At 33.7% G+C, this 19,736-nt stretch overlaps 1 protein-coding gene across 1 annotated transcript; it reads left to right on the plus strand.

Annotated features, from left to right (window-relative positions):
- The first annotated feature begins 1,317 nt into the window (after window positions 1-1,317).
- Window positions 1,318-4,234, plus strand: LOC106124209 (general odorant-binding protein 83a). Its single transcript, XM_013320679.1, has 6 exons — window positions 1,318-1,392; window positions 2,981-3,056; window positions 3,526-3,614; window positions 3,691-3,793; window positions 3,863-3,933; window positions 4,162-4,234. The coding sequence occupies exons 1-6, from the start codon at window positions 1,324-1,326 to the stop codon at window positions 4,177-4,179; spliced, it is 426 nt and encodes a 141-aa protein (XP_013176133.1). The 5' UTR covers window positions 1,318-1,323; the 3' UTR covers window positions 4,180-4,234.
- Window positions 4,235-19,736: the final 15,502 nt, after the last annotated feature.

The following is a 19,736-nucleotide window of genomic DNA, read 5'->3' on the forward strand; positions in this document are numbered from 1 at the left end:
ATTTTGTAAGCTGTCAGTTAACTACCTATTAATTATCGTTAAAGCTGATGTGGGTTCCTGACGTATTGTAAACCATTAGGGCGCGTACGTAAAATTTTGACATAAATGAAATAACTTATGATATTTTAGGTAACAATAGTATTGTTACAAAATTAAATGGTCATGTTAAATTACAAAAACATTGTAATAAAATGATCTAGTGCTATATTTGAATACCGTTTAGTAAGTAGTATAATAAACTAAGTTAAGCTTTTCGAGTTTGATCTCAAGCCCTTAGCAGCGAGATTTTTACAACTTAGTAAAATATATTAGTAAAATCTACGAATGTTTAAATTTATTGAACTTACTTTATTATTTTCAGTCAGACAATAACGGAATCGGAAAAGTCAGCTACGTAGTTTACTTCAAGTTTCTAGAACTACATATTTATGTTCTAACTGTCACTAATATGTTCTTAAAACACAGATGTTTTATTAATTTTTTTAAATTTTCGTAAGACGTTATAATAATCATCATAACCTCACTATCCGTCCCCACCGAGGGGAGTTATTATTATATTATACGAGAGCCTACCCTAAGTTAAGGGTGATTAGGCCATAATCAACCAAGCTGACCAAGTGCGGGTTGGTTGACTTCACACATATTTTTTGAATTTCTTCTCAGATATGTGCAGTTTGCATCACAATGTTTTCCTTCGCCGTAAGAACGTCTGATAAATGTACATCGTACAAATGTAAATCGGAAATCGAAAAACACATGGTACATGGCGGGATTCGAACCCAGGACCTGCAGATTTCAAGTCAAGTGCTTGACCACTGAGCCACCGACGCTCTATTATAATAGTCTAAATATAAATGGCTAACATTCACTCTTAGTAGAAGACAAGCCTCGACCGCGGAATAACACCAGCCCCCGATAGGCTCGAAACTAGTCGGTGTCGATACAGAATAAGTTGCCTGAGTGTTAACCGATTACATTTAGTTTACAGATGTTACATATATGTCTAAGGTGCACAGTTATGTAATTAATATAATAATGTCAAGAATACTAGGAGGCAATTTGAGTAAGTTATTGTCTGTAAGGCGTGACGACTAATTGCAGTCTGGTGTTCAGCTTCGTGGTAATTCATGCGCCGGAAACTTGCCAGTCGCCGCTTCGCCAGGCCGTGATTACAGCTTGTGTTGCGACTAAACCGCTGCGTCTTGTTAATGTGTTAATTGTCACCTACCGCCAACTACACCAATTAACAGCCCGTATCGAGTTGCGTCAGGTAATATAAGCTTAGCAACACGCTGCTTATCATTGTTTTGGCAGCTTGTCGCCATGTGGACGGCATCGCTGCCGGTCTTCTTCACTTTGATTGTCTTTGGCCGTACCGAGAAGGAAAAACCTGTAAGATGTTCCTTTATATTTATTTCTACTGTAACTGTAATATGCTAATAGTAATCCTACACTAGCTTGTGTTATAATTTAAATGTTCTTAGTTTTGGACGCCAGAAAAATAGAAGAGGGAAGTGTTATTGCAATAGTTAGCGAATAGCGATACTTAATAGCTTCTCTCTACAAGTAAATTATCACATGTTCCGTCCTCTTCCTAATATATTTTATCTCCTATTGCTGAATTATTTCATCGTTTTCCTTTTGTCAAATCACGCTATATGTTAAAGTAAAGAGCGAGAGTAAAAATTCGTTTTGACAGCACGAAGGAAACCTCCAAAGGCGTTTAGAGGCGCGATTGTAACAAAGTCAATTTTTCACGTGAAGCAAACGTGCCGCGTAGTCTATGAAACATTTTAGTGTGTCGCGTCGGATGGATGTGGTATGATGGATGAGTGACAGTATGGGAATACAAGCGAGACATTATTGCTCAACGTCGTCTCCGAATACTAAATGTAGAGGGCGCGGCCTTCGCCGGCGGGCCCGTTGACATTGATATGCGGTCCCAATGACACAATAGGACTTTAAACACGACTCGTTAACTTCATCTGCAGATCTTTGTATAAAAACAGGAACATGATGAAGTCAAGTATTAAAAAGTTGTAATCCAGTAAACTCACATAAGTAAGTCTACATTAGTTCCAATGTTGGATCTCTTGTCCATTGCCATGGTTACTTGGTGATGTCAGAGAAATGATAATTATGTATAAAAATTGATTTGTTACGTATCTTATATGTATCTTTTCGCTTAATATACTTTTAAAAATGTGTTAATCTTAATACTCGTATTATTATGCTTAATACTCTAGCAACTTTAATATGTCTGCAAATGTGGAAGAAATATACCGAAACTACAATGGAAACATGCTCGCGACGTTTAAATTAATATTTAACGTTATGATACAAGTTGATGCGCATTGGGTTGGTCCCCATGGAATCTCGACTTAATAATTTTTCTTTGAGAATGTTATCTCATTTTTAATATTGAAGCGACTGCTTTCCCTCGCGCTCCTCACAAAGGTAACGTACGAATATGTAGATCACGGTTAGGCTCACTATGGCACTGAATAATGAAACTACATTGAATACGTGTATGAATCATTTTTGGGGGTTCTAAGCGGGATTAATCTCGGTGCTTCATTCTTTTTAAATTTTTAGTAACAAGGTAGAGATTTTTAATATGTGTAATACTCTTCCATATATTTCTATCAGCCGCCATATTTGAATCACAAACTTTAAATATTCAAGTGAATTATGGAGTGTATTAATTAGTCGGAAATATATTGCTAAAGTCTAGTTTAGAAGCAGGCTTTGAATTACTAATATAAAATGACTGGAAAATACATATTGAGATTGAATATTTGGTTAATTTATTTATTTTAAAATTAAATTGATTTAGTTAATTAAAATAAAAACTTTTAAATGTACCTTATATCACAAAAATAGCTGTTTACTCGATCTAGGTTCGTATCACAATAAATAAAGATACTTTAAATATTATATGTAATGGATATACAGATGTATTATTCAAATATATTTGCAGGAGCTAAGTGATGAAATCAAAGAAATAATCCAGCATGTTCACAACGAGTGCGTCGCTAAGACCGGGGTCGCCGAGGGTGAGTTCACTAAAGAAAATTTTATTTCCGTTTACCTTTGTTTTGCGCTCGCATGCGAATGACGTGAAACATTCGCCGCGGCTAAGCTGCGCGTTATAGTGCTACAATTGTCTTAGAAAGCCCATTTTTATATAATTTTGAGTTTTGATGTCCTTAAATACTACAACTATTTAACTAAAAGATCTATAACTTGTATTGCTACACATATTTTTATATCTTTTTAGATCTAAATTTAATAATAAATATTGTCGATTGAGAAAGAAAATCTACATGTTAACTTATTTTATAATTTAGCTGTCTCACATTTTATATGAATATATTTTTATTAAATATATCACGTCATACATTTCATGTTACGTTTGATAAAATAAGAATTATGTCACCTCTACATATTTTATATAACCTTTACTTGTGAAAACATGTCTCATATTTGCGTACATTAAAGAGTCTTTATTCTACTTGCCCCCAGAGGATATAACGAATTGCGAAAACGGCATATTTAAGGAGGACACGAAATTGAAGAGATATATGTACTGTTTGTTAGAGGAAGCTAGCCTAGTAAGTCTTTATTATTTGATATGATTTGATTATCTTATTATAATTTGTATATGTAATAACTTTAATGTTTCATTAGATAGATGACGAAGGCAACGTTGATTATGACATGATGGTTAGTCTCATACCTGAACAGTATTACGACCGAGTTCATAAAATGATATTTTCCTGTAAACATTTGGGTAAATAAACCAATTATTTATTTTTATATTTCATATATATTTTTTTTTATAATAAATTTTATTTCTTAGACACACCCGACAAGGACAAGTATCAAAGGGTTTTTGACGTTCATAAATGTTCATATGAAAAGGATCCCAATGTAAGTATTCTTTTTATCTTGTGACTGAACCAAACACGACGAGAAAAAATTAAAATACTTGTGACAAATAGTTGTTAAAATATTAAAACAACACAAAAATTACATTTGACAAGAATGTTTATAGGAACGATAGAAAATTATAATTTAAATAACTTTTTACGTTTTAATTGCTTATTGCAATTTATTGTGCCTAAAGTACTTTTTATATTTTGTATAATCTTGTTTCAGTTTTATTTCTTATTTTGAGACTGGAAATTTGCTGACGGGGGGAGATAAGTAATATTTTTAATAAAGTATTTGTGTGTTATTTTAGTATGAGTTCTTTTTATTTAATTAAGTACATAGTCAATATCGTAGAAAGTCAATGAAAGATGACGATTATGGTCTGGTAGCAATATTCTATGGTGAGGTGATAGTTCACCAGACGTTGATACGGCGTCTGTCGATAATAATGTACAATTAAAGGATTATTTGAATTAATAATTTATTAACAATTTCATGTTATGTAAAGTTGCCGAAAGGCGTAAAAATAAGACAAAAAATTAAAGTTTATAAAATGTTGTAGCCGAACCGACGTGAGGAGGATTAGGATTAATAGAATCTTCATATTTTCGTCAGTTAGTACATTAAAAAGTAAAACAATAATGTTTTTTTTAATGTTTAAGTTACATTTTATTTACCTAAGTGTTTTTACAGTGCTAAATCAAGAAATCACTTTGCGTAGGTTACTTTAAAAACATTAAGTACTTGTAAATAAAAACGTAATTTGGCGGTAGCCGCGGGCCTTGGGCTCTTCTAATTTTTTATGAAATCTTTCTCGAGTTTATACAGATTTTGAAAGAAGCAAAATACTAAGGAATTAATTTTCTTGACGAAAATAATTTCTTTGGGAAAAATAAATGAGTTCGAATGTTGTAAAACGTGTAATTGTGATCTTTTAGTGAAATGAAATTCAAAGAAAATCGTTCTACGAGAAGTAATTTTAAAAATCCCGTTTTTGTTTGCTTTTGTAACTTGAGTGGGTACTTAGGAGAGCTACAATATTGAAGTATGAAATTAATATACATTATTTCAGGTACGTTTCCGAGTCATAATGGTTTTTTCTAAGGGTTTACTAATTTAATAGCAATTTTAATATTGTCCTAATTCTTATTGTCTTTCTTTGAGAATATTAAATTTTTGATATAGCTACTACAATAACGTACTTGGTGAGGTTTTAAGTATTTTCAATTTCAGAGGCTCGAATATATTTATAACTTAAGTCGTAAGTCAAACAAAGTTTAATTTTAACACTAAATATTTTACTTATTAAAAAAGTATAAAATCTGATGTTGACAGGATATGAACTTTAAAATTCAAATTACAATAGGAGAGCACGTTATTTAACAACAAAATGACATTCAAAAGACGGAAAAACCGAGGGTCGGAACATCTGCACATAAAGAGGCAATTTGGAGATTGCCAGGGGCGCGCAACCGCCACCGAGAATTGTACTCGATGTATTCAAAAAATTTTTAAAGAAAAATAAACGAAGAAAATATTGCAAGGAATTCATTGCGGTAAAGTAAACAGGAGTAGCTTGTTACTGTGGACAGCGAGCGCGCCGGGACCGACGAGACGCAGCTGAGCCTGCGTAATCGTGTGAAACGAATCACCAACCAGCAAATTTGTATAATAATAATTATACAAATTTGCTGGTTATCAAAATACATTCTCAGAAAAGTTTAAAAACGTATTTTAACGTGGGTACCAACATTGCGGTGACAAATTACTCGGCAATGTTATTTAAATACAACAAGTAAAAGATAAATGAAATTGGCTTAATTTAACAAGGTAGGAAGTAGTCTGAAAACTCGCTGCGGATGTCGCAATTTGGCGCCAAGCCGCAGTAATGACGTCGACGGTGGGTCGCGGCGGTGGCGGCTGGACAGCGCGTACGTGCATTGGCGACGACCACCCTCATCTGCCGAACTCTTTTTTTAATTAAAAATGTGTTCAATATTACTATGTCATTTTGTTACTTTTTCTTAATATCAAACTTGTCGTTAAAGAATAAAAACTTGTGTAATAATTAAACTAGCTCATGAATATTTATAGTTGTGAATTCATACTAAAGGTAAAGAAACAGACAAGATGTATCATCTAGCAATAACTCCAAAATTTAAAATCTGATTATATGTCAGATTACAAGGCTACGAGTTAATATTTTCCATCCTAGGAATCTGTACACCATCATAATTACTAACAATCACAAATAGTTACTTTTCGAACGATTTCTTTGGTTCACTTTAAAAAAGTTTCGTGTCGACAGGTATGTACATACAGGTGTATAAATATTATAACGTTTTACATCATAAAGTAATAATGTTATCTGTCTTTCTAAATTTATATGAATATACAGTAACTTTCAATATGTGGTACACAATTTATATGTAAATACAAGAGTTGCTACGACGGCACTATGAAGTGCTACGGAAAGTACTCGTAGCTTGTAGAGAGGCGGAGTGCGGACCGCGCGGCGACCGGACCTTCCGCAAATTATACGGCACCAGCAACCTTATTGACGATAACTTCTAAATGTAATTGCCTACAGTTTACTAGTTTAAGTAAAATGTTTAGAAAAAACGACATTAGAAAGTTTTGATTTTTGTTTCGTGTAGCAGAAAGGAAGATTAAATAAATAAAACACAAGTAAGTAATTTAAAAAAAATATCAAAGGCCAAAACAGAAATAATACGTTCATCGGTAAATCTTCATTTCTATGATAAAACAAAGTAGTAAACTAGTTATGATATTTTGGTAATTTATTCGTTAAAGCGAAACAATTTATTGGCATGGAGCACGTTCGTGAAACAAAGCAATTATCCAAACAAATTGAGTTAGCGAGTGGCGGTGGGCACCGTCAGCCGCTTCATAGTTCCCTTCAAAGGCCCCGAGCTGCTACTTCGGAAAGGTGTTTGTTTCGGAGGCGCGCCGCAAAATGAATATTGATGACTTTATGGGGGCCGGAGATGATTCGCTAAAAAATTAGCTTCTTTTCATCATTTTATTGCTCCGTGACGTACGCAGTGGAAGCGCTCCTGATGAAGACTAATATTTACGTTAATTATACTTTGTGACGATAAAAGGATAGATTTATTACGGCTATTAAATTTTGTGATCAATTAAAACATAATATTGGAGTGTTATTTTGGTACGACGGAGTAAATATGTCATAATTGACCTACATGCAGCTGTTACGTTTTCATACGGTCAAGTGAACCCAAAATAGTACGTATAAGTTATCTTAATTTCAATTTAGAGTTTAAAGTACCAGTCACCATTAGTCTGGATGTAGTGAGCCTTTCGAAAAAATCTAAACCAAGGACTTTATTTCAAAATTCACTTCCTTATTTTATTTGTTTTGCAAAAAATGAACATATGATAAACATGACACAATATGATAAACAAAATAATAAAGCACCTTTGAAGCAACCCAAGTCAAAGTATGCAATAATGGAGAGTCGGTGGACACATCGGCGACGCGTGTCTTGACGGCTTGTCCGGAAGACACAATTTATATGCAAATTGAACACAAGATACAAGCCAATGATACCGCCGCCGTTGCCGCCGGAGAGCGACGCACCCTGTTTGTATTAACACTTCTAAAATTACTTTCGCACACTGAATACCGTACATATTGTTTGTCGTTGTTTCTTTGACTTCAACGTGACGACGCCGAGCTAAATGTGGAATATCTCTTGATCTAGTTGACGTGAAATAAATTGGCGTAACACAATATTACATTCTTTTGTTCTTTTCAAATACACAAAGTTCTTTGCTGTAGAGTATATATTTTGAATATGTCCCTAATTTGAGGATTTGACTTGGATGATGAATTTATAAAAAAAATATATTAAAAACGCATAAACTCTCCTCATATAGATATATTAAATGTTAATAACAACACAGAGTATGTCTTTGTAAAATAGCTAACATCTTTATTTTACAGGCAATTGCAAAACTGTAAACCACCTGCTGTTTATTTAAATTTTTCCTTTGCGTTCTTCGCTGCGGAGGGTAAATAATAGAAGTATGACTGTGTTAGCTTTTACCTTGCGGCGTTTTCAAAATTACTTGCCACGAATTGAAGTATGTATTACTTTTTTTATAAATTAAATATTTTGTTAGAAGGTTGTTTGATGTAACAATATATTTAATGCTACCATTTTTTTTAAATATTGGTGGTTTATGTAATTACTTATGTAATGCAGAAGAATATAAGTGATATTTTGGCTAATTTAGTTTATTAACAATGATGAAACAAAAGAACGGTTACATAAGACACGCGTCTAGTTACAGTGATTGCATTTTCATTCTGAAGTCGCTTTGACCAAATGCTTTTCGATGTAGTTCATTTGATTAGGATTGTCAATGGATGCGGCATAAAATAACTACGAATTTTAAAATAATGTTACACAAACCGATAAATAAAATTCATTTAACCCGAAGGAAAAGTTAAGTTTGCGTTACAATGCAATCACGATTTACCATTGAATTTTTATAATTAGAGAAGCAATTTTTATTTATATCCATCCATCCGTCTAACAACAACAATCGATTTATTTATTATGAGCTAAATAAATTTGTTTAGTAAATAATGATATTAAAAATTAGAATTGCCAGCTCCATTTGTTAGTTTCAGTTTTTGTGGGCGAAGTTCCGGCGACGGCGACCGCTGGCTAAGCCAATTAGTGTCCACTTGGGTAAACACCGGCTCGTTAGCGGACTTGTGTGTTTTATTCAATTCAATTTACCAACTTTATTGCTGCTTATTGATAGGACATCCTACTTTTAGTTCATTAACACAAATAGGCTCATTGTAAACCGGGACAATTAAAGCATATTGTAGCATTATTTTTACACTGGTAGTTACAAGAGTAACCCAAATAAAGTAAATTTTTTGTACAGAATAACACGGACGTATAGTTTAGAATTAGAATGGTCAATTAATTTATGGGTTAACAATATTAGACACGCGCCTCTAGGTATGAGAATTGGAATTCGTGATATTTATTTTAAAAAAAAACCTTATAGGTCAGATTTCATATTATTTAATTTATCATCTCGATTGTTTGCGTTCAAGTAATCTTTCGAATATAAAGGAACACTCACAAATGTGTGTGTTTATTGTTGGTTGTTACAGGTTGTGTGTTCGTTTAATTGATATTCCTATGGGTAGGAGGGTTGCAAACATTAACATAGCAATGAAATAAAAATGAATCGTTATGAAGGTTTAGTTGTTTGGGCCTATTCAATTCGGAAATCTTTTGAATAAAGAGGTATGCTTTCGTAATAATTTATTTATAAAACTAGCTACATACAATATGTTGTGTAGAATGTTCTGTCTTCGAGTTACATAAGATATTTTTATAAATTTCAATGATTAGGTTATACTATTTTTTACGTTTTAACTTAAAAGTTGTCACCAACTTGCTTGTATAAATCCTTTGGTCTTATCACGACATCTCAACTTAATTTACATATTGTTATTGATATTAATAAAACGTATACAGAATTATAAAAAATGTGAAATTTCAGTAACAAAAACACAATTAATATCGGGCATTGGGTAGGAACGGGTAATCAAACATATGTCCGGTGTCTCGAGCGAAAGGCCGTGGCAGCCGCCGCGGTAATCTAGTCCGTGACTTGCAAGTAAAATGCGCGGTTTATTGCCGCCCTCCGATAGGGGGCGCTATCCGATGTCGCTCCAGACGATTTGTCTCCGCTACATTTGATATTTCATTGTAGAATTCTAGAATTTCGCACTAAAATATGTCTACTAAAAATCATGTGAGCATGTGACATTTATTTCACAAACTAAATAATTAAATAATACAGGGATATAAATGTATCTATATTATATAACTGCTATATGGAATATACATAGTCGATTCATAATTTGTTTTAATAAAATTTTGCGATTTAAAAGATTAAAAGTAACAGGGTAATGTGATTTTATGCCTGTATATCAAAAAATATTTACTTGGCCCTTTAACAATCATGTGAAATAGCTACAATTTAAAGTACGAGACTACAAAAATAAACATATTTAATGTAAATGCAAAACGATATAAAACAATTTTAAGCGTATCATTTATTCGTGCGATATTTTCAATGGAAATTAACCACAATTTGTCAGTCATAAAAAGAGAACGACCCTTTTTTCGTATCAACACGGCACGTAGCTTTTATTGAGTAGAAAATTATATGCAAAATCACGACGGTAGTCACGGACCGACGTAGAGGTAGGGGGAGAATAATTAATGTTGCAGCGAGCGACGACGTACGAGTTTTGTTTTTAGCAACAAGCTGTATCCTCCGCGGAACACATTATCTTAATTTTGCCAAACAATATTGTAGCGGGGCTTTGTTGAAGTTTGAGGGGATCTGTGGAATGTTGGTAGCCGTTTGAAAAACGTGGTGCGCGCGTAACGACTGTTTGGTCAGATAGCCGTCAAGTGCTACATGCCGCGCTCTCTTACAACATTCCAATTACAATTTCGGCTTGAAAGTTTAATAAATTGGAAAACTTTATAATCAAAAAAGAAAGTTTTAAAATATTACATGTGCGTTACATATTTCAATTTACTTTTTTTATTAATTTTAAGATTTCAACTTTAGTTCCGTCATATTCTCATCGGACAACCTTTATGGAACTGCCTCATTATTTAAATTGTGTGCCAAATTAAAAGAGACCATTGTACATTTACTTAATGTATATTTCAAGTTCAGGTGGAGTATGCAGTCATTTGTTATTATAATTTCATTTAAATATCAAGTTCCAAAGATTAATAAAAAAATCTCATTTAACACAGAGCCAGTGAAAGTCTCGCCCAGGAACTGAGCGCTGCTGCCGCCATTGTTTAAATAAATTAATTACCACTTGGGCCCCCTTTTGTTCCGTTTCAATGTTTAGTTCACTAAAACTTTCTTGAACGAGTTGAGTTTAACATAATAGCGCTACCTTGGGAATACGAGAAAGAAAGACTCTGTTAGACGCGTAGTTTCACTCCGCTATAATGTATGCCAAATTTCATAGAGATCCGTTCAGCCGTTCTTGAGATACCTTCAAAAAACATCCAATCATCCACCTTAACATTCGCAATTATAATATTATAAGTAAGATGAGCCTTAAATTTTTTTTTCCTTACTTAACTTTAATTGTTCATACTTTTAGTAAATACACAAACAAGACTATGTCACCAATTTGTAAATGTGAAAAAATATGTTTAGCACCTATCATCCAACTATTAATTGACAAATTAAACTTTGAGCACAACATAGGAGCACTTAGGTGACCATCGTTGCTGCGCCAAGAATTTGCGTGTAAATTAGAGAGCAAACTAATGTATAGTTACTAGTTTGGTCGTAGTGTAGCAAGACTCGGCGGCTGGGCTCGAGGACGTCCTAACAAGTAAACTATCTCGACTCGCAGCGAATAATAATGCACAAAATGCTCGACAGCGCGACAAACAGTAACAACACTGAACTTCAGACGATATCTTTAAATAAGTATTACCCAAAATGCATCAACAAACTCCTTCCTAGCGTTTTACACAACAATGACAAACTCAAATTCACACTCTAATTTGTTTCGTATGATATTGGTTCAAAACTATCAATCTTTCACTGCAATTCATTGTATATAATCAAATTCTTATATTTTCCAAGATGTGGTGAACATTTATTTGTCAGAAATAGTAGTAATTATCCCTATAATAAGCTCTTAATATTTGAGGCTATTGTGAGGTTACTCTGAATCTCTAAAATGCTTGATACATTATAGCTAAATTGGACTTTCTAACAGCTTGGGCACCTAAAGCTATTATAAAAAAAGCCTCTGTTCCTCACGTGTCTTGTTAGAAATTGATAATTCCATAATACTAAAATATGACGAGGAAACTTTGCCGAAGATTTTAGAATACAATGCGTATATGCTTATTTTAGTTTGCTTGGCAAAAATTTTGTACATGCAAGTACAAGTTGCGAGGAAGTTTTTTAAAAGTTTTCTTTACTTATTTGAGGACGGTCGGAGCGCGTCGAACTCCCTAACTCGTGTTATTGAATTTAATGTACCCCAGACTCGCTCGCTACTACTTCGTTTCGATAAAATCACTTGGAATTTGCTGTCTGCCTTAATGTGATATAAACAACCGTGTATACTATTTTAATTTGAATAATGTGAAACTGAATCGATTTGTTTGCAAATTATATCTATCCTCTTTAGTTTACTCATGCAGAACAACTTTGGCACTGCCTTTTCAGTTTTAAGAGTTAAGAGTATTGGACTTTACACTAGCTATTAGAAATTATTTTCGTCAATTTAGTTACCAGTTATATAGTAATATACTGAAAAAACTTACAAACTTGTCCGTGAAATAATTTTACAAATACACAGTTAATCTTATAGTTCTTGTAGATGTTAAAACAACCTTAGACTAACACAAATTAATGCTAATGTTTATTATTAAATTGCACACTTTCCATTCAGTTAGTAATCTTACTTTTTACGATGCGTATAAAATTGTCGAAGTGTTAGTCTCAGTAATCACGTTTGATATTCCAATACATCAAACGTTGATATAACGTAAATAAAATACGAACTAAAAGGAGCTCACGAGTAAATTTTCTTTGGGTTCGCCGCAAAAGGTTTTCTTCGGCTAACATTTACATTCGCCGCCGGAGTGGGTTCGCGCCACTCCGCCTGTTTCTTAGAACGCACTTTAATCACAGAGAACAGGTGGGAAAAGCAGATGAACAATTTTCCGTATTGGTATTTCTCATAAAATTACGATTTACCGGAAGAAATAAATAAGAATTTGATCATTTGATGGCCTTCCATCAAATAACGGAAACTGATTTTTGATAGAAATAAACATTATTATTTGTTTTCGAAACTACCAAAATGTATTTACTGAACTTAAAAAGGTCACTTTTATGTAAAACATAAATCAAGATACACCAGATAGAGATAAAAGGCAGGAAAATATATATGTGTACATTTAAAAAGACGTCATGCAAATAGCGTAAGAGTGTAAAAGATATGTACGAAAGGTTCAAAAGCTTTATTTATCAGTCAATTTTGTAGATATTTTTTACACAAACTCGTATAGGTGGACATCGCCCGTGCAAATACTTGCACGTATTCCATTCTACGGCCAATATTTCTCCGTCGGTTCCTATGCGTAGTTTGTTGAAGTCTGCATAGTCGAGTTGTACTCGAACTCACTACTACAAATTGGCTTACTAGCCGTGGGTAACGTTTGTTTTAAACGGAGATTTTGGTCTCAGAAACCCGAGGCAAGAGATTCCCATTACAAAAATGTCCTAAAAGAGGTCGACATCGAAATTATTAAAATATCCGTCGGTGGTGTTTGTTTCGTATCAATATCCGGATTAGGTAGAATCAAATTTGGTTTGTAGGATGAGGATTTATGCAGCGCTCTCAATTTCCTGCGACGACAGCGGAACATCCGGCATGCAGCCCCCTACCTCCCGTTCTGTTGGGTCCCCGCGAAGCCCTACTCGTCGGCCGGAAAATGAAGTTGAGTTGAGCATTTGCATAGCGACACTGGGAGTGGGCACATCGGCAAATTGATGTCGCATCGATGACTCGATCGATATGCCACATCCATACTGTATTGCTTTTGGTTTGTATGCGCTTAGCCCACTTAGGATTATTAACTTGATTTTATATCGTTTATATCAAACTACCATAATAGCTCTGAAAGTATATCTTTATCCAAGACCTATATAAGTAAGAAAATGTATTTTAACAGTATTATGCTTTGCCAAAACGAAGACGAATTATTATTAATAGTAATATATTCAAAAAGAATTATTAATAAATTTTACTTGAAGCAAAATCTAAACTGTAAAAAAATAAGCCGCTTTTTAAAAATTTATGTCTCTTACATTACAAATAAATATAACAGAAATACACACACGGAATGCTTAAACATAATCTGTAAGCGAGATCAGATATGTCGCAACCAAATGTACAAAACTACGGCAAGGAGTTATGTGCCTTGCAATTTATATTAACGTATACGTCGGCCAATCTCCTTAGCATGCGCTTTGTAGATTGAGTTTTAAAACTCAGGTTGGCATATTTGTAACATAGCTACGAACTTGATATTTTATTTCTAACTAATAATGTATGCGACTTTTGCTTCGCTTCTATTTTATTTTAAATTACTCGATCCATTTTCTTGCGTTTCTGTCCTCGCCATATTAAGTTGTTGTATACTCTGTGACGACAATGCTTATTTATATCATTTGGAGATAAGGATAATTGTTTTTATATCTGGTCGTTTTTTCTTGAGTTAATTATACAGTATACACGATACGGTTTAAAATTTTGCGTTTGTTGGTCCAATTTACGTCAACAAATGTTAATATAGTAAATAATTCTTTAAGATAAAAAGTTCTATAATAAAGTCCTATGTATTAACAAAGAAAAAATCTTTATTTCATACCAAGTTTATTTTGTAATGCATGTTTAATACAAATATGAAACACATGATAAAACCGACAAGAAAAAGAATATATTATGACGGAATATAAATCATGATTTCTTAAATAAAATAGAAGCAGACATTGGTGATTTGTGTAAACCGTGCATATATCAGCTCCTTGACGGGGACGCACGTGCTTCGTGAGTCTTGTTACACCGCACTCGAGACGGAATCATAGTATTCTATGATAGAGGGCTGTCTACAATCAAAATCTTAATGCATAACGTGATACTACATTAAAAAAAAATACAGTCAAAATTAATTAAAATAATACAAAGATACATCAGCAGAATAAGACTAGTGGAAAAGTTATTAAGTGGTAAAGTTAAATACCTGATATTTTTAGAGACACCCCTAAATTCGTAGTGTGTGCGTTCAGTTCGCAGCCGGGGGTCGATTTCGGTTCGTTTAAGTTTGACATCTATAACGCGGCTGTTTGTGGATCAGGTCTGCCGTGTGCGCCGCACGATGACAGAATTTGCAATGAAAATTTTCCCCGAGTCAACGTGCATTGCAATTGTGATCTGACGTATCGCATGAACCGACTCAAATACACTGGATTCATTTTCCATGTTCGTATTCTAAGCGTTTATTCAGTTTATTTATATATACAGGACGTGCAAAGATACTACCTATTGAATATAGTTTTCTCATCAGTGCTCGCCTTATATGAATATAATAGTTTGATACACAAATAATTTGCTTGTGGATTTTTTGATTAACTTCACATTAACTAAGAATTATAAAATCAACTCGACCATGGTGAAAGGACCCGTAGGGTATACTGTTGTAACAAAAGCCGTGCTTAAAAATAACATCAGTAATATTATAAACCGAAAATCCATTATATTTTATACCTGAAATATTTAAAGTGCGGTCCTAAATAAATAGCCAAATTTTACGAGGACAGGCTATTTTAGGGTTGCAATACTGCGAAAACTTTTTGGTATTAGGAACTCTTACTATATTATTAGTGAATTATTGTCGTGATTATGTCGATATATTATAATCAAATTTACCATATAGTGCAACAACATTATATTATTAAAAGGTTTATTCATCTCAGAAGTAAAATTTAAAAACAATTGACTAACCGCTGGTTTCTAAGATCAAAATCTCTGTATTAAACTTATCATCATCCCTGTCATTATCTTTGACAAAACAAAGATAACAATATGTTTCAAACGGGGATTTCGTTCTTGGAAACCCACGGTAACTAATTAAGCATTAATTAAATAATAAGTTATAACTTTTATATAAAATGATCGTTGCATTTGCGGAAGATGACTGCCAATTTGTAATGAAATAGGGGCAGAGCAAATAATTAAGGAGCGCGAGGGCGCGAGGGCGGTCGGCCGCACAAGTAGAAGTGCTTAGGGGCCAGCTGTTACGACGCTTGCGAGCTGCGACCAACTGACGCGCCTAACATATCTATAGAGTTCATCTTTAATTAAATTAATCTATTACTTTACTATATTTTACCTGTATAAAATGAGAAAATCAGTCAGGATGAAAAATAACGACCGAGGCACCGTGATTTGAATATCTTTTTAATCTCTTCAGCTAAGGTCAAGCTAAGTAAATACAAAATAGCGTTTATATGTAGTTTTACACGTAGTAGATTTAGTTTACCAACAATACATTATAGGTATATTATAATATAACTTCTTAAGTAAAAAATCTTTTGCGAGAATCTTGTACAGCTCTATATAAATCCCAAGATGGCGGCGGGCTTTCATTAAAATCTTTCGTTTCCCTGTTATATGGCCGTGGCGTCTGAATACCAATGCACGTATACGATTGCACAACTTTATATTAATTTACTTGAGAACTTTACGATTGCTCTTACTGATTTATGATCATTCATACTAATGATATTACACAATTATTAAAATAAAAAAATTTTTTTTAGAATATTGATAACGTAATTTGTAATGAACTAATTTCAAATATTTATATGCTAACAAAATAATTGGTTATATCACATATTGACGTTTGTGATATCACATTAATAAGTGAAAATACTATGCGTGAAAACTGTTGAAATATTGGTTATTATTGTTTGCTTATTGTAAATACAGATTAATTGAATATTTGTTTACGTTTAATGATAGCTTACTATGAATTAATAATGAAAAATCAATCTGTATTTCTAACACCATTTGAGCTGTTTTGATAACGTTACTCGAATATTTGTTTAATTTTTACGTTTAATTTTAGTATGCTGTAAATAGACACTATTTCTAAGTCAAAATAATGTCAAAAGTTGTCACAAGGAAACAGTTTTATTTAACCCTAAAAACACCCTGTCAAAATTAGTCCACTAGTATAGAAATGCATAGGTGACCAACCTTTTTATTTATAGACAGTTGGTATTCTACTAAATATGTATATTGATTCCGGGAAATATTATTTTGCTTTGATGCTTTGCTTTTATATCACTCCTATTTTCCACGTTCAATGTGTATGAATTTGTGAGTATGTGAAGTGGCTGAGTTTGTTTGCACTTGTGGTGCAGATAGAAACGTGTAAATTAGACGACGCTAATTAAAGTAGGAATTGGAAAATTTAATTAGCGGAAATGGTTTCGTTGGGCTGTTCATTTTCGAGGATGGATCGTGAGGACAAATCGCGAGAAGCGGCGGGAGCCCAATTAAAGCACAGACTCTACAGCGCATTGAAAAGTCGCGACGCACCTGCATTAGGGCGCATACATTTCATATGTAACACATATCTTAAGGTTGGCACAATCATTAAAATACATTTATTTTTATTTATATAAAAAAATCATATCTTGTTAAAGGCATTTATTTTTTATTTGATCTATAATGACAAATTAAACAAAATTTACTTGTTTTTTAATTTAATTTGATTGAATTATGTTTTATAAAATAGTATTACCGTTCCTTATACAACCGTTGAATAATGTTTATATTAAGCGCTCATAAGTTCTTAAGATGTATTTTCAAGAGAAACCGTAAAAAAGTTTAGACTTTAAATGTGCATTCTATGAATCTGGACTAAAGATTCTGCGTTTATATTCACTATTGTACAGTACAGAATAAAAAAATGCTGATTAAAATATATGAGTTGGCGGCCCTATGCTCGACACTCATTGCATTCATTTTTAATTTGATCCAGTCAAAGTTTGGTACAAAGCGTGTGCGCCTACGTCGCGACGAGAATAGTTATTCGTTCATAATTCTACTTACATATATTATTCAGTATTCAATAGCATAAAACTTAGTCGAGCACGTTTTGAATTACATTCTTATGTAAAACGACCGGTGTAAGTATTTTATGAACGCATTAGTAGGTTTCTTTGATATAAAAATGTCGGTTAATTTCTTGTCAAATTCCGACGCATCCGAAGAAATGAGTTAAATCTCTTAGGGGATATAGATATTATTATTTTAACAGTCTTTATCAACAAGATCAACAGTCTTTTCATGGATAGATTTGAATTCGCTTGACATACGAGTCAAATGGACAAAATGACAATATTTAATTTATTGATTTCATCTATTTTATATAACAATAAATAGTAGTGATTCAAAATGGTTTATGGTATCTTGGTTACACTTTTTAAGTAAAATACAAAGCAGCATCAAAGAATTCAAAATTGAACATTGAATTTATTGTGTGCTGTTCCCCGTAGTATAGGTTTCCAATCGGCGAGGCGTGCGGCGTAGTTGCGGAGTGGCGGCGGCGGGTCAGTCGGGAGTCAATGGGAAGCGGTAAAGTGGTGCCGCGCTGCTGATTAAAGCCTGAAGCAATCGCCTCGGAAAGTATTTATAGCTGCACCTGTTCGTTAGCGGCGCGGGTGTCGGCCAACTCCTTGATTAGGCGCCGTCGGGCGTTGCTTCTCTTCACTAACAAATAAAAGTATTTCACTCTTTACGGCCAACTAAAGAAATCGCCTCGAGAACGAGAGCACAAAATGTAGCACGATTTTACGCTTTACAAATTGGATTACACTGCAAGTTTTATTGCAACCGAGAAACTAGCTTGTGGCGTTGGTGTTTTGATTAAGTAAAATATTGCTTTTATTCATTAACTGTACTCAATGTATTAGTTATCACGGTTTAAAGAGTTGTCACTTTGTCATATCGTAGCTCTTTAAACGAGTAGTGTGGAAAAATTCAAGCAAATTTGAGAAGGACTGTAGTAAGAGGCTTTATAAGCAATCATCTATATCATCTCCAACAAGTTGACTCGGAGTATGTACATGTAATTTAATTTGAAAACCTTAAAGAGTTACGCTATACGATTGTCGAATCATAACTCGAAAAATAATCCTCGCTGGGTACTGAGAGATTTAGTGATACTTATATTATGGAATGTCGCAAAGAATGTCGTGAGCAGTTTTGCATGCGAATGGGTTGGTATGCGGTGCACGCGTGGTGCGTGCGCGACGCCCGCCTCGTGCCCCGCATGCCCCCCGCTCACCGCTGCGCGTCATCGCAACCCCAGTCACGGAACCCCTTAATAACATCACGTTTGATGCGCCTCTATTATTATATTTTCATCTTCAGCAGGTCCCACGACTGGGAGTTGTTGCGCGTTAGAAATATACGTAGTGACTAAGGTTTGATTTTTTGCCGCTCACGTTCAATATTCGTTTTTGATTGCTTGATGCAATCATTGTTTCGTTGTAACTGTTTAATCTTTTATTGCTACAATAGAAATCTACGATCGATAGCCACATCTCACTTTAGTCCTATAAAAATCAGGGCTAAGGATTTGCCTTTTAGCATTTTTGTATTTTAAGAAGGGTCAAAGGAAGGTGACATTCAATAAAATGTATCATAATTTCCTACAGTCTTAGAATACTAAAACATAAATTGTAATTCTCGTAAGAAATACAAGAAAATAGTAGTGTGATGAATTATCTTTAATTAAATGATTTTGTTTTGAAGATAATACGTGAGGACATGTTATGTGAATGTGAATAGAGTACGCGAGGGAAGCGCAGCGTGAGTTAGAAAGGCAGGTCACGTCTCCGAGAAGACGCTTACCTGAAACTTTTCTACCCTTAGCACATTAACCAGCCGATGCCGACTTCAACCGACTCCGTGGAACTTCACAAATTCTCTGTGTATCGAAACGTCGCGTCTTTATTCTGTATCTCGTTAGATATTTTATATATTGAGTAATTCTTTTATAACTTTATAATTTTATTGTACGACTTATAGGAAAGTTATGTATTTCTTGAGTATAAATTATTTTTATATGCAGTGT

Source organism: Papilio xuthus, unplaced genomic scaffold, assembly GCF_000836235.2.
Source record: "Papilio xuthus unplaced genomic scaffold, Pxut_1.1 DF825946.1, whole genome shotgun sequence".
NCBI lineage: Eukaryota > Metazoa > Arthropoda > Insecta > Lepidoptera > Papilionidae > Papilio > Papilio xuthus.

What these genes read in the sequence shown, in the direction of transcription:
- LOC106124209 (XM_013320679.1), top strand. Translation starts at nt 1,324, where the DNA reads ATGTGGACGGCATCGCTGCCGGTCTTCTTCACTTTGATTGTCTTTGGC. An exon ending in TGTTAGAGGAAGCTAGCCTA is followed by an intron (nt 3,615 to 3,690) that starts GTAAGTCTTTAT and finishes ATGTTTCATTAG; the next exon opens with ATAGATGACGAAGGCAACGT. An exon ending in ATTTTCCTGTAAACATTTGG is followed by an intron (nt 3,794 to 3,862) that starts GTAAATAAACCA and finishes TTTATTTCTTAG; the next exon opens with ACACACCCGACAAGGACAAG.